Source organism: Octopus sinensis, linkage group LG2 (assembly GCF_006345805.1).
Source record: "Octopus sinensis linkage group LG2, ASM634580v1, whole genome shotgun sequence".
NCBI classification, from domain to species: domain Eukaryota; kingdom Metazoa; phylum Mollusca; class Cephalopoda; order Octopoda; family Octopodidae; genus Octopus; species Octopus sinensis.
This window is the reverse complement of record NC_042998.1, coordinates 176,424,312-176,439,311: the sequence shown is the minus strand read 5'-3', so window position 1 is coordinate 176,439,311 and position 15,000 is coordinate 176,424,312. Positions and strand designations below refer to the sequence as shown.

At 35.8% G+C, this 15,000-nt stretch overlaps 1 protein-coding gene across 1 annotated transcript in view; it reads right to left on the bottom strand.

Annotated features, from left to right (window-relative positions):
- LOC118762219 (F-box/WD repeat-containing protein 7-like) overlaps positions 1-15,000 on the bottom strand; it is a 281,314-nt gene that overhangs the window by 183,664 nt on the left and 82,650 nt on the right. The window contains exon 5 of the mRNA XM_036500763.1: positions 7,733-7,932. Within this exon, the coding sequence (XP_036356656.1) occupies positions 7,733-7,932 (200 nt within the window). The remainder of the gene's footprint in view (positions 1-7,732; positions 7,933-15,000) is intronic.

The window sequence follows — 15,000 nt, the reverse complement described above, 5'->3', positions numbered from 1 at the left end:
TTAAAGCATGGATAGAGCTAGTATAAATGACAAGTTTGCTGCTGGCATTTTACCGGGAGATGAGGAAGAAAAACATTTCAGTTAAGAAAGAATCATTCCAGTCTAAGATCTGGAATGAAAATAAAGATCTCAACCAGAATGCATATTGGCTAAATACAGTTAGGAAATAATAATCTACCAACATTGACAGTAAAACATGCACAATCGACCCTGAAACTTTCACTATAGCTGTAGGTAAGCTACGACACTCTACAGAAAACCAATCATGTGTACATTAGAAAGAACTATTGTAGTCCAGGCTGATATACCAAATTGGCTTGCTATAGCGCGATGGAAACTTGTAGCCTAGAATGAAATCATTCAGTTGGTAGAAAACTTTAGGCCCATTGCTTGCCTAAACGCTACGTACAAGATTTGCACAAGATATCTTAACCAATTCCTTCTAGATCATTGTGAGTTCAACATCATAGTGACTGTTATATAAAGTTGCGAGTTATTGTGAGTTTTAAAGAACTGAAAAAAATATTTAATCCAACTGCAGTTTAACGAAATGAGAGATCAAAATTAGACCAAATTATATTAGCTGATGGTTATTTATCTATGTAATTTACCCGAAAATTGATGTGTGTTAATTCAAAGCTTACCTAATCAACACCAAAATGTAACGTAAAAATTAACACAAAGCTTGTACATTTTATTAAATCTTACGTATGTTTCCCCAACATCCGAGAAGTACTGCTGCTATACGTGAAAATATCGTTGACTGCATTCAAAACAAGTTTATTTGACTGATTGACAAAGACTCACTCGTTACTACTGTTCTCTCCCTTTGCCTCTTCTCTCGACACAACAATGGTCTCTGTTTTTATTGACCAGCTAGTTGCCCACCTACTGTACCTTGAAGCATTTGATTGACTTGCCTCTTCCCTTGCTGTCTCACATTTCCAGTCTTGCACTGAAATCTTGTTGCAACTCCTCAGCCACAGAACACCTTTAGTGGTTTAAATACTCCTATAGTGGTTTAAATTGAGCATCAGCTATATCGATTTCTCTTATCTGGTAGAGCAGGAACTGTGCTTCTCCACCATTTCTGAATGACCAGGAAAGTTTTTTTTTAATAATTTTATACTGAATAGATCGCAATTTCTAATGAATTATCGAAGAGAGATCATATATTAACGTTACAAAACTAAGTTGTTGTTTAGCTTCGAGTAATCCCTGCTCAAGCAGACCGATGATGAAAATCTCTGTAGTAGTTATCATCCTATCCTATGTATCACTATGTTGTCCTATCTACCCTTCTCTTTGTAACATGCAAAAATGTGATTTAAGGAATATTTGGTTGCTACTTGAAGCAGGTCAAGCGATCATATAGTCTCCCTCGTAAGGGGTAGGTGCTAAACAAAATATTATGGCAAGATGTGCCTAGATATTGGCATCTTCAAAATCAGCTGTCAGAACTAAAAGTGGATTAATCCCATATATGCCCATAAAAATGAAGTCATAAAATTTCCCTGTATTTAGATTAAACGATAAGGTAAGCTTTCACTATCTGGAAGAGAAGGACAGTATGCAATTGTTAGCTACTGGTGTCAACTACCTACTGGACACTTCGCGTGCTCAATCAGATGCTTTCCAGCGAGGTTCTGTTCAAATAAGTAGGAGCAGGTTTTGCGTTTCGAAAACGCAAGCAGTGGTATATATGGGCTTAGTGTTGCGTTAGCGTTAGTCACAGATAAATTAACATTGAAATAATGAAATACGCAATTCGGTAATAATGTAGTCCTAAATACATTAAGTTTAAATTTTTAAAAAATAAAATAGAAAGTTCACGACTGAAATGTTCTTAATCTGCAAGATCTGACCTGATCTGGGATTAGCAACAGCAGCAGCAGCAATCCTTGTTTGAAAACCCAAATATACATCATAGTTGAATTTTGTTTGTTGTGAGTTATTCAGAACATTGTTATAATCCTCTTCAATTCTCCCCACTGACTAAACATACCTGAAATATCGCCCATTGTGGTCAGATTTATGTACTATATTTATCTTGTCGCTATCAATCAGCATTGATATGAAGCAATAGAAATTGGTTTGCCTTCCATGAACTAAAGAAATGATATATTTACTATCCATCATATTTAGATGTATTTATCCGTTTCTAGCAGCTTGGTTTAGCCAATAGTTTTGCAGAATGCTTGAAAAGAAGACTAGTTTCAGCTAGCCTAATAGAATCTGTCAGATGTATACAATTATAAGCAGATAATACGCGAGACCAAACCTATATTTGGCGCTAATGTGCATCGCTTAATCCCGACCAAGTGATGTGTCACTGAATTACGATGTCAAATTAATTATGCGTTTCGTATAACGCTGCACTACGAACACGTGTCACGTTGACCAAACCTATCTACATTATCATAATCGTGTGACATGCTAAATCATGAAAAGGTTAAATCTATTATGTAAAGCTGACCTTAACTATCAACTGGTGTATTAAATCGTAACAAGGCCAAACCTGTTGTGTCATAAATACCTGTATGAATTTATTCCATCAAATCATCAGAATATTGAGTAGTAGCAAAATGAAACCTACTCGTTGCAGAAAGTAGCTTATATAAATTAAACGAATATGCTTTATAAGGTGTTATGTCATTTAAATATATGATGACTTGCAATATCTGCAGTCGCTAAAATGCAAATATTTCGACTTGGGTTTTCATTGTAAGTTTTAGTTATTTGTATGAAATCAGGTTTGGTTTGTTTCCCATAACTATAGATAGACACAGCTATGATTTATATAAATATAACAAGGTTTATAATTTCTCTTCTTAGAAATGAAAACTAAAGATAGACAAGTCGATAAAATAATGTCTACCGGTAGCATCATTCTATTGATTACATGGCAATTTTTTTTTTTTAAATATCACTTAGCTTACATCGTCGAATATATAAGATGGATACAGGCTTACTAGCAGACAGCTATAGGTAATGAGGAAATGGCACGACATATATCCTGGTACACATAACAAATACATAGATAATTACTGAGATGTAATAATTTTCGAATTAATTTTTAAAAAATATTGTTTATTGATATTTTTTGTATGTTTGTATGAAATGTCCTTTAAATTGGATAACATATTCCTTTGGTAATATATGTGTTTGAATAAATGGCCATTAGCCCTTCTTTAAAACATGTTCAATGAAATCATGATCAAAATAATTTGTAGAATTTTTGTTAACCTTTTCAAATTTTCCAAATCTCCACAAAAATTTCCCAAAATACCTATTTTCGAGTGTCCAAGACTCACTTTCAAAAGTTCGTATTGGCCTTCCTGAGTTTCGTGTATATTGTTCTGCTTTGTGCTACCTAGTATTAGACCTTTCTTGGACACAATATGGAAGCGTGTATGTATGTATGTATGTATGTATGTATGTATGTATGTATGTATGTATGTATGTATGTATGTATCTATGTATGTATCTATGTATAAAGTGTAATTCGGCAGGAGGACTTAAACGACACGCAAAGGTGCATGAAGCCCAATTGCAACTACAGCCAGCTATTACCGGTAAAGTTTTTAGTTGCCAATTCTGTAGAAAACATTGTAGATCTTTAGCTGGGCTAAAAAGTCACATTCTATCACAGCACCAATAACAGTTAAGCTTCGTGCAATGGCCATACTCGATAACGAGGGGGCAGCCATCATGTATGTATGTATGTATGTATGTATGTATGTATGTATGTATGTATGTATGTATGTATGTATGTATGTATGTACGTATGTATGTAAGTATGTATGTATGTATGCATGCACGCATGTATGTATGTATCTATATATCTTTGTATTTATGTGTGTATGTGCGTGTGTATAAAAAAGACTCCGCCGGTTACGACGACGAGGGTCCCAGCTGATACGATCAACGGAACAGCTTGCTCGTGAAATTAACGTGCAAATGGCTGAGCATTCCACAGACACGTGTACCCTTAACGTAGTTCTCGGGATAATCAGCGTGACACAGAGAGTGACAAGGCTGACCCTTTGAAATACAAGTACAACTCATTTTTGCCAGCTGAGTGGACTGGAGCAACGTGAAATAAAGTGTCTTGCTCAAGGACACAGCGCGTCGCCGGGAATCGAACTCACAACCTTACGATCATGAGCCGAATGCCCTAACCACTAAGCCACGCGCCCTCACAGCGTGTGTATAAGTACCAGTGTGTACAACATTTATATCATGTGCATATAAATGTGGAACAGCACTAGCTGGGTATTTTGTCTCAGAGAGGCTTTCCAAAGTGACTTTTTGTTAAAAACACAGGACTTCACTGGGAAAATGCCGCTGGATTGTCATCAAGTTTTAGAAAAACGTAGTTGTTTTTCATGCTTAGTAAGGAAATTTTGATGTTTCTAGTCACCAGACAAACGAATTGATTCTGGTGACTAGAAAACGTCAATTTTTAATTTTTTTCCGTTTCAAGAAAAAAGCTTAATGGCACGGAAACAATTTGAATTGTTGGAGATTTGAGACAACTAATCACTTGAGAAGAGGATTTTTATCCGGTGTTTCTATTATATCTGATAAGACTGACAATAACATATTCCTCAACGAAATATTAGTGGTCATCGGTTCACCTAAGTCATATTAGCACAATAAACTACAAGAATATTAGAACAATAAACTACAAGAATGATTATGAAGTTAACTCATTCTTCAAGATACTATGTGCCATTCATATCTTCATTCTTTCTGCACAGAACACGTAACCAAGTAGCTTTGAATGAAGGCATTGTAATTTCTTTAGAGGGTCATAATAATCCAGGTGAACCGAGCATCTATCGCAAGTTAACCTTGAAGCTCTACGTGAAGATGTAGTATTTGGCTGTAAGAGGATATTTACATTCTGAAGACTGAATGTGGTGCCGAGGAACGATAACATCTCTGGTATCTGGAGCAAATCTTTCCCTTCTATTTTAGAGATTCGTCTATCGAGTTCTCGTTTGCCTGTGAGAACCAATAGAAATTTGTCAGTAATATTGTAAGAAATGTGTGAACACAAATTTCTTGTGTGTACACGCACACGCACATATACACACATACACGCATATATACACACACAAACGCATGCATATACAGACAGATATACACACATACACATACACACATACAAACACACACAAACACATGCACATGCAGACGGATACAGACACATACATAAACACACAAATACAAACACATTCAGACGCATGCATGTATGTGCATGTATACGTGCACTCATACACAGAAACATGTGTACGTTTTAGTGAGTGAATGTATGTGTGTATGTGTATGTGCGTTTGCATATGTGTGTGCGCGCATAACTGAGTGAGCGAGATTGAATCATTCAAAGATAGAATACAAATACACTGATAGTTAGCGGGAGAATGCGATAGATGGACAGATAAATGGATAAATTGATAAACGGAGAGAAAGAAAGAAAGAACGAGAGAGGGAGAGAGCAAAAGAGAGAGAAGCAGAGACAGAGAGCAAGAGAGATGGGAAAATGTCTATCTCCATTTAATCTCTGCATTACCTAAGTGATTGCGAAGAAAGAAAGGACCAGAAATAAACTGCAATCACATATTCTTGATGTAAAGTAAAAATTGTCGGATATAATTACGGATATTTATACCGAATCGAATATCGTTTTATCTTATGAGATAATTATCAATATTAATGAAATATGCTTTAAATATCGCATATCTGATATGTAGCCAAATTCCTCAGTCATTTACGTTAGGAACGCTACATAATTAGTTTGGATTTTAATTCTTAATTCTTAAATTTCCTTTTATAAATATGTCAATACTGAATGAATGAATAGAAATATTTTGACAACTTAGTGGTTAAGGCTGTAAAGCAAACAGTTAAGTCTTCAGGGCAGCCGAAATTTCAAGCGGGTCTCACTACCTGATTTCCTTAAAGTTGCAAATATTGGTAAAGTCCTGGACATCACAAACGTCTCATTATCTAAACGTGATATACGGGGCCTTTGTCTCTAGTAAAATAATGTTACCAATATTAATAGAGCGCACCAAATAAATGCATTGCACGCAGCAAGAAGTGCCTCAGGAAATGAGACCATTACTAGATTTCCATTCCTTACTGCAACCAATTCATTTCTCGCATACTTTTAATGCTCTTCAGAAAGAAGGCATGAACAGCGCATGATACAAAATTTCCAACAAAAACATGTAGAATAAATAATCCTTACTAATTTTGTTACATGACCAGCGATTTTGAGGTAAATCGTTTATATTGACCCCAGTGCGTAACTGGTACTTACTTTATCCACCCCGAAAGGAGAAAAGGCAAAGTCGACCTCGGCGGAAATTGAATTCAGAATAGTATGCCGGAAGAAATGCCGCTGAGTATTATCTGGTAAAAACCATTCTGCCATCTGGCAGCCTTTGAAGAATAAATAATAAATGCTGACGACACTCAATGTCGATCATCGGTGTTTCACTGGTACTTAATTTATCGACTCAGAAAGGATGAAAGGCAAAGTCGACACCAGCGGAATTTGAACTCAGAACGTAGCGACGGGCGAATATCTCTAAAGCACTTCGCGCAGTGTGTTAAAGATTCTGCCAGCTCACCGCCTTAATAATAATAATAATAATAATATAATAATAATAATAATAATAATATAATAATAATAATAATAATAATAATAATAATAATATAATAATAATAATAATAATAATAATAACGATGATGATGATGATGATGATGATGATGACGACGACGACGATGATGACAACGACGACGACGACGACGACGATGATGATGATGATGATGATGATGATGATGATGATGATGATGATACAATTCCCAAAAGAATCTATATATTTCAAGTTTTTCTACAAACGTCTATCCATCTTTCAATTTTCATGGTAACCACAGAATTTCTATGAGTGCAGTTAGTATCATTTTATTTTACTTTGAAATCATTCCACCCGCAACCACCTTAAAAAATACTTTAATGTTCTATCCTTAGCAGTTTCTGAAATATCGGACTGGATACACAAATAGGCTGTCATGGTTGGGTATGGTAGAAAGAAAGAGATGAATTTATTTTTACTGCTTAGTCAAGGAGGAAAGGCAAACACCCACGATCCATTTTTTTTTCAGAGCTTCTGAGATTGGTGCGAGGAAGAGAAGAATTTTTCTTCAAACCTAGAACAAAATGAAGTACACTAAAGGCACCCAAACCGGGTTCAGAGATTAATTTTACTATCCAAGAACGAAATACGCAAATAACCTGAATAAATACCACAAGACATCCCTAGCTCGAGACTTAAACAATTCCGCCAATTCACCGCTCTGGATTGCTTTGTATTATCGCCTCTGAAAAGAGATGAAAGGAAAAGTTGATCTCGACGGGATCTGAACTCAGAGCGCCGGAACAAATATAACAAGGTATTTTGTCTTACACTATAACCGTTTGCTGATAATTTCTAATTTCGTAAGGTATCATATGAGTATTTGGTAACATAAAACACTCACGGGTATATTAGACGCACCCCGGGAGTATAATTTCGAATATAGGACCCGAAGTAATCATTTTGATTTTTTTTGAAAAGGTACATCTGCCATCAAATACGATATTTCAATTCTTAAAACAATTAATGAAAAAGGAAAAGAACATTTAATATTTGGGAAAGGAACAAGGAAAACAACATACTTGTCTTTATGTCCACACAATTCAAGTCTCTTGGCATATCCATTCGTCCAATTAAAATGAAGCTTGACTGCTTGTCGATATATTTCTTTCCAGCAACGGTATTGTTCATCTAAATATCTTGGTAAACAAATAAAAGATTCATGATACTTAACTTTCCAGACTTCGTTATTGTTGGCTAAAGAACACCATTGCGACGAAACCTGCAATAAAATTTAAAAAAACACTGTGATTGTATGCCAGCAAAATATGTAAATACAACACCAAACGCGTCTCTCATCCGTCGGTGTGTGATTTTTAACAAGTCCCATATTCTTCGAATATTAACCACTCTTTTCTTCCCCCATTTTTGATCTATTTTTGATTTATTTATTTCAAACAATAGCCCCTAAGATTCATTATATTACATGGAGAAATATGTCGATATGTTATTTTTGACAAGTCCCTTATTCTTTGCATATTAACTGTTCCTTTCTTTTCTATGTTTGATCTATTTTCAGTTGATTTATTTCACACAATAGCTCTTGGGAGTCATTGTACTCTATAGGAGAAATAACTCATTTTTACCATTTAAGAGGTATGCACCCAAATGGAAACGGAAAAGCTTTATTTATTTATGTATTTTTCAAAATATTTTTTTGGAAACGCTGAGATAAATAAAGAACTTAATCTGACGAATGTTCCAGCTACAAGAACCTTAGTAGTCATGCTGAAAAATCTATGACCTATATTACTTTACATAGTTATACAATTACAATACATATTTGTATAGAGTGATACACATTTTTATTACCTTATTCAAACCTTATAAACTACCTATCTATCTATCTATCTATCATTTCTCTCTCCCTTCCTCTCCCGTTTTCCTCTTTCTTTCTGTCTCTCTCTCTCTGTCTCTCCCCCGTTCTCTCTTTCTCTCTCTCTCTCTCGCTCGCTCGCTCGCTCTCTGCTTATATGTATATGCATATGTATATGTAAATAAATACATATAAGCACATGCACACATACACACACACTTATGAATGTTTATATCTATACATATCCATATCTATTTATTATTTAGCTATCTTTCTATGTGTACACACACACACACACACACACACCACACACACACACACACACACACACACGCACATACACACACACACACACAAACAAACAAACACATATACTTATAGACTGCTAATGAAACAGCAACAACGATTTGTGTCAACCAAAAGAAAATCAATCCACTACCCTTAGAAACTCTGCATGTAAGACCAATTCAGTACCACATGACATATGACTTGCAGAGACCTCGATGCCGCGGAGCGTCAGACAGTTTCAACATAATTGGTACTCTTCTGTTTAGCACAATCTTCCTCTAAGTTATAACTGATGCTACATGATACAGTGAGGGATTTTCTACTTGGTTGTTGATCCTACTAGAAGTAGCCTACAAATTACATATCAACGTCTTAAAAGAGGAATGACACAACAAGCAGAATAGTCCTACATACATAATACTTGAAACAGACAGTATGGGTACTGTGGAGCGTTTATATTATAGGCCTGTCAGTTCAGCACTGAACTGGAGCAACACAACAACAGAGCAGTATCGACAGTATCCTAAACCTAGAGGGAATTTAGCTTCTGCTGATTTTCTTGTTACATGCATAAAATATAATAGTACCTCGGATAATTTCGCCAGTCAGTCGCAGGTGAAGTTCCAAATTGAGGTGTTTGTTCTCCTCAATTAGATTGACTGCGACAATTCAAAATAAACTATTCGGCCCTCAAACACGATGAAACACGCGAAGCGGATTTCAACACAGGGTGTACGAGCAAGTTTTCGAAGCTCTCATTTTATCAGAGATTCTTCCTTTTAGTTATATATAATTAGTTTTTTCAGATAGCATGTACCGTATATTCAGCTATCATACGAGAACATGTATGTCTTGGCAATATGTAACTTGTTTTCGATAATTATTTTAATGCATATATAGTTGTAAGCAGACGTAGACACCTATTGTCCCCTATAACCCTGATACAGGGGAGGAACCTGGGCTTCAATAACCGAGTAGACTAGAATGACAGAAAATGAAGTGCCTTGCTCTTGTGGTTACTTTTCAAAAGTTCTCGTTTTGGCGCGCTAAAATACCGGAAATAATAGTGCAGTAGCCTTTGCCGGTTAGAGAACATATTTATTTAAATTTAAATTCAAAATGTGGGTGAAAAACTGGATATTATTTTGATTAACATCAATTTAAAACCAGCGGTCCAGCATATTAAAATCTGAAGGTTCAGATAATTGTACTACATACATATGAGAGGGATGACCACTATGTGATATAAATATATATATATATATGTGTGTGTGTGTGTGTGTGTGTGTGTGTGTGTGTGTGTGTGTGTGTGTGTGTGTGTGTGTGTGTGTGTGTATACATACACACTAGCTGAAAAGCTAGTCGTTGCCGGGAAATGTTTACAATAGAATGTCTAATATAAATTACTGTTTATTCCATGTCAGACCATGTCAGACCATGTCTTCCCAGAGAGATAGGCCTCTTGTTCGGGACAGATTTGTGCAATTTTTCGCAGAAAAACTTCGTTGAGGAATTATTTTTTTCGCTTTAAAATTACTTAATGCCTGTTCGTATATATGCATGTATGTATGTATGCATGTATGTATGTATGTATGCATGCATGTATGTGTGTGATGTGTGTGAATGTTTCTTTGCGATGGACAGCAGAAAGCCACCTACCACCTCTCTTCAAAGGTACGTATTCTTCACACCAACCTTTCTTTCCTTTCCTCGGCGTTTTAAAAGTTAGTTATGTGTATGTGCATGTGTGTGTGTATGTGTGTGTATGGTGTGTGTGTATATATGCATGTATCTAAGTATTTACGAAGGTATGTATGCAGCGTCGCGTGTATATCTTTGAATGACAGCTGTATTAACGTTATTACCCCACTGCCACTCCATATTTGTCGCTTACACAACGCTGTTCTTCCCTTCCCTGATATCAGCCACACTCACTATGCCACCATATTTCCCTCACACTAACACTCTTTGCACTCTTCTCATTTTAACAATTATTAGCCCAACCTCCCTAGGGGACCCATTATAGATTTTAATTGAAATCTAATTAGTTTATACTTGAACTGGATGTTAGTTTAACATATATGCAATGTTTCGGCAAAATTGGTTCACTGGTGTAGGCAGCAATATAGTAACAGACATATGGACAGACAGAAATTGCCATTTATGTATAAGGTATACATAAAGTACACAAAAGTATAGAGTAACCCATCAGATTAATATAAAATTGTTTTTATTGTAACTGAACAAAAATACAAATATCAATGCATTCTCACACACATACATACATATTCACACGCAGACAAAACATTTAAATTAAGGATCATTAAATAAATCGTTTTAAAGGTGGACCTTGAAGAAGGTAAAGCCTTAAACGATAGCATGTAGAATATTGTATTAACAAAAAAAAAATTGGTTGGGAAAAATGTCGAATGCTGCCTGTGAAACTAGAACCCGTATCTCTTGCGGACATAGCGGATGTGCAACCATTTTACATGTTTTTGGAGCTTTGTTCTTTCCAGCGATAATTGTATGTTGTTTACATTCTAAAAATACTTGTAATACATTTTCATTTTTTCATCAATTTCTGATAATAGATTTGTGGTTTACACTTCTTTGATGATGCACTATATCTATATATATATATATACTAAAAAATGTTTGTTTATCTCCAAACAAAAGACCATAACATATTATATTACTATTCATTTAATTAAGACAAGCTTTAAATCTGTAACATGCTACAGTGACAATGGCTAAATTGCGATACACTTTAAATCTAATGAATTCGTGTTTTAAAAATTAAATTCCACTAATTTCTTTTTTCTACTTATAAATTCGCAATCAATCAAAATAAGTGATAAAATGCTAATTAATTTAGTCTTGATAGAACAACAGTTATTGATAATTTACACGCATGCACACACATACGTATGCTTAAATATACTCACACACACACATTCATCTAAATGTGTATATATACATACACACATATATTCATATAAATAATACAATCATATATATATTCTTACATATCAGGCGTAGATTTGAAGTAGGAAGTTAACTTCCTACACCATGGTTCCAGGTTCAGTCTCACTGCCTGGCACCTTGGCAAGTGTCTTCTACAATCGCTTCGGATCAATCAAAACCTTGTGAGTGGATACGGCAGACGGAAACTGTAAGGAGTCCGTTGTATATATGCATGTGTGTGTCTTTATGTTTGTGTTTGTCACCCACCACCACTGGACATTGGTGTTGGGTTTTTTTATTACGTCCCTGTAATCTAGCAGTTCGGCAAAAAGAAACCGATATAATAAGTACCAGACTTTAGAAAAATGTGAGTATTGGGGTTGTTTAGTTCGACTAAACACTTCGAGGCGGCGTCCCGTCATGGCCGCAGGCTAATGACTGAGAAAAATTCCCCAAAGAATTTATACACACGCATAAGATACATACATACATACATTACATACATACATACATACATACATACATGCATGCATACATACATACATGCATACATACATGCATACATACATACATACATACATACATGCATGCATACATACATGCATACATACTACATACATACATACATACATACATACATACATACATGCATGCATACATACATACATACATACATACATATATGTATGTATGCATTGTATGTACATATTTATATACACTCACACACAAGCACCACATATACACCCACAAACATACAGAACCGCCCCCACATCCTCCAATTAACATGGAGAGCGAAAATCAGATTAACAATGAAATTATTCTGCTTGACTTTAACTTGCCGTTACACTATCATAATTCTCACTACTTTGCTGTTTTGTTTGTTTGTTTGTTTTTGTCTCTAATAATATATATAAGGATAGTTTTTTTTTTTTTTTTCGGTTTTTCTTAATTTCGGAGGAGACGGAAAATGTTTTTCAAGCACCAATTTATTGGATGCTGCAGTTAAAGAGTTAGAAATATAAATATCACGTTCTGCAATTTGGATTTCCTAGTGATGATTCTCCTAGCTATAAAATTCTTCCACTGCTCTCCCACGTCTATTACAAGAGCTTTTCAGAATCTCCGTCTAACCCTTAACACTATGTTCCTATTCGGCTTTTTTTTTACCTATAATTCCCACTTTATCCTCTCTCTCTTCCTCTTTCTTGTTTTTTTTTCTTGCTTCACAATGACAACAGAGTGTCATTACCACCATATTTACATGTCCCCTGCTTGTCTGTCTGTTTGTCAATGTTTCTATTTATTCCCTTTATTCTTTCTTACTCACTCAGATACATACATACATACATACATACATACATCTTATACGCACTTATGTTTACATGTATTCACTTGCCCACACACACAAACACACACACACACACACACACACACACACACACACACACACACACAAACCCTATATGTAGTAAAATATCTATGCATTTGTGTGTCACGTTTTGTTGTAATTGACTAGCATCTAGCCATTTCAATCTTTGGGAGAAAATCCCTGTCTCGCAATAATTCTCTCCCTGCCTTCCTGGACACCAGAATGTAAAGAGCCGCAAGAGGAACCCAACGTTTTTATAAAATCACCCCTTTAGAACGCTCAGGTTTGGTAATGTTTTTTTATTATCGACGTCGAAATAATAAAAGGTACAGTTGACTTCAACAGGATTTCAACTCGGAGCGCAGAGATTCAAAACAACTACCCATATTTAAATAAGACAATACCGTACAATTCATTTTCAATATCAGTGCTGATACCAATATTTGGGATATTCGACTGGTCTACTGGGAAAATTCGCTCTATATACATTAAAATCTGCAAGATCCTGACATAAACTGCAAATTTTCATATACAACGAGACTCTATCTCAGATGAAATGCGGGGGAAGATGTTTGATATTAGTACAAGCAGCCTTCGAGTGCCGCTTAGCACCTGCTAAACAATAGTAGTAGAAATAAATATATGGACTACGTGCTCAAAAAGGAAGTGAATAGCATCCTTCGGATTGGTGTTGAATTCATCAAGAAGCACTTCTTGATAATCTCTCATACAAATCTACAAGAGCAGGGCTCGCATATCTATAAAAATAAAAATAAAAACACCTGGATGAGAAAATCTCTGCATACCATAAAAATGCTATGCATGGATATCACCGTGATCACCGTGATCACTGTGACTGACCAGGCTATCAGATGTTGCAACACACCGCTGGTCACAATGCGCTTTGCATTGTTTTAGCCTTCAAATGGCGCCAGCCCGCTGGCTAAGTGAGCAGGCCAACAGAAGAAAGAGTGGGAGAAATTTGTGGCGAAAGAGTACAGCAGGGATCGCCACCACCCGCTACCGGGGCATCGTGGAGCTTTTAGGTGTTTTCGCTCAATAAACACTCACAACGCCCGGTCTGGGAATCGAAACCGCGATCCTACGACCGCGAGTCCGCTGTCCTAACCACTGGGCCATTGCACCTCCACATGCATGGATATGTTTCTCGTAAATTTTGAAAACGATGACAATATTCACATGAAGTGGAGCAGCTTTTGGATTTGTAACCAATATATCACATCACTTCTTGGATTCTACGCTTAGCAATCCAAGAGCAGGTGGCAGCTACGAAATACTTCATACAAAAGGGCAACTGCAAATGATTATGGTACTCTTCTATTGAGTATATAATACATGTTGTCAGCAGCTACCTAGAATATCATCGAGGTACTATTCTTACAGTGATATGGTGTTGACACCAAAATAATGTACCATGCCACCTGCAGAAAAGACTGCCTGATACGAATATAAACAATAAATTTGATATCAAATACATACATACTTATCAGCAAAAAATAATTTTTGTGGAAAATACTCATCAAAATTTCTACCAAGCGCAAACAAAACAGACTTAGCATAGTCATTCAGGATACAAAAAAAATCCATGTACAGTTATAGACTTTAGTGGTTCTGGAAATGTGAACATATCTTCCAAGATCACTGAGAAGGGAAAGATCTACAGACAACTTCTTCGAAACCTGCAGCCCTTCTGCCTTGGTTATGAAGGTACATTTATAACAATAATTATTTGAATGCTTGGTTACGTTAGTAAATGCCCAAGCAACTACCTGCACAAAATTAGGATTTTCACACAAAGAAACACACCTGCTTACACGAATTTTAAAGTA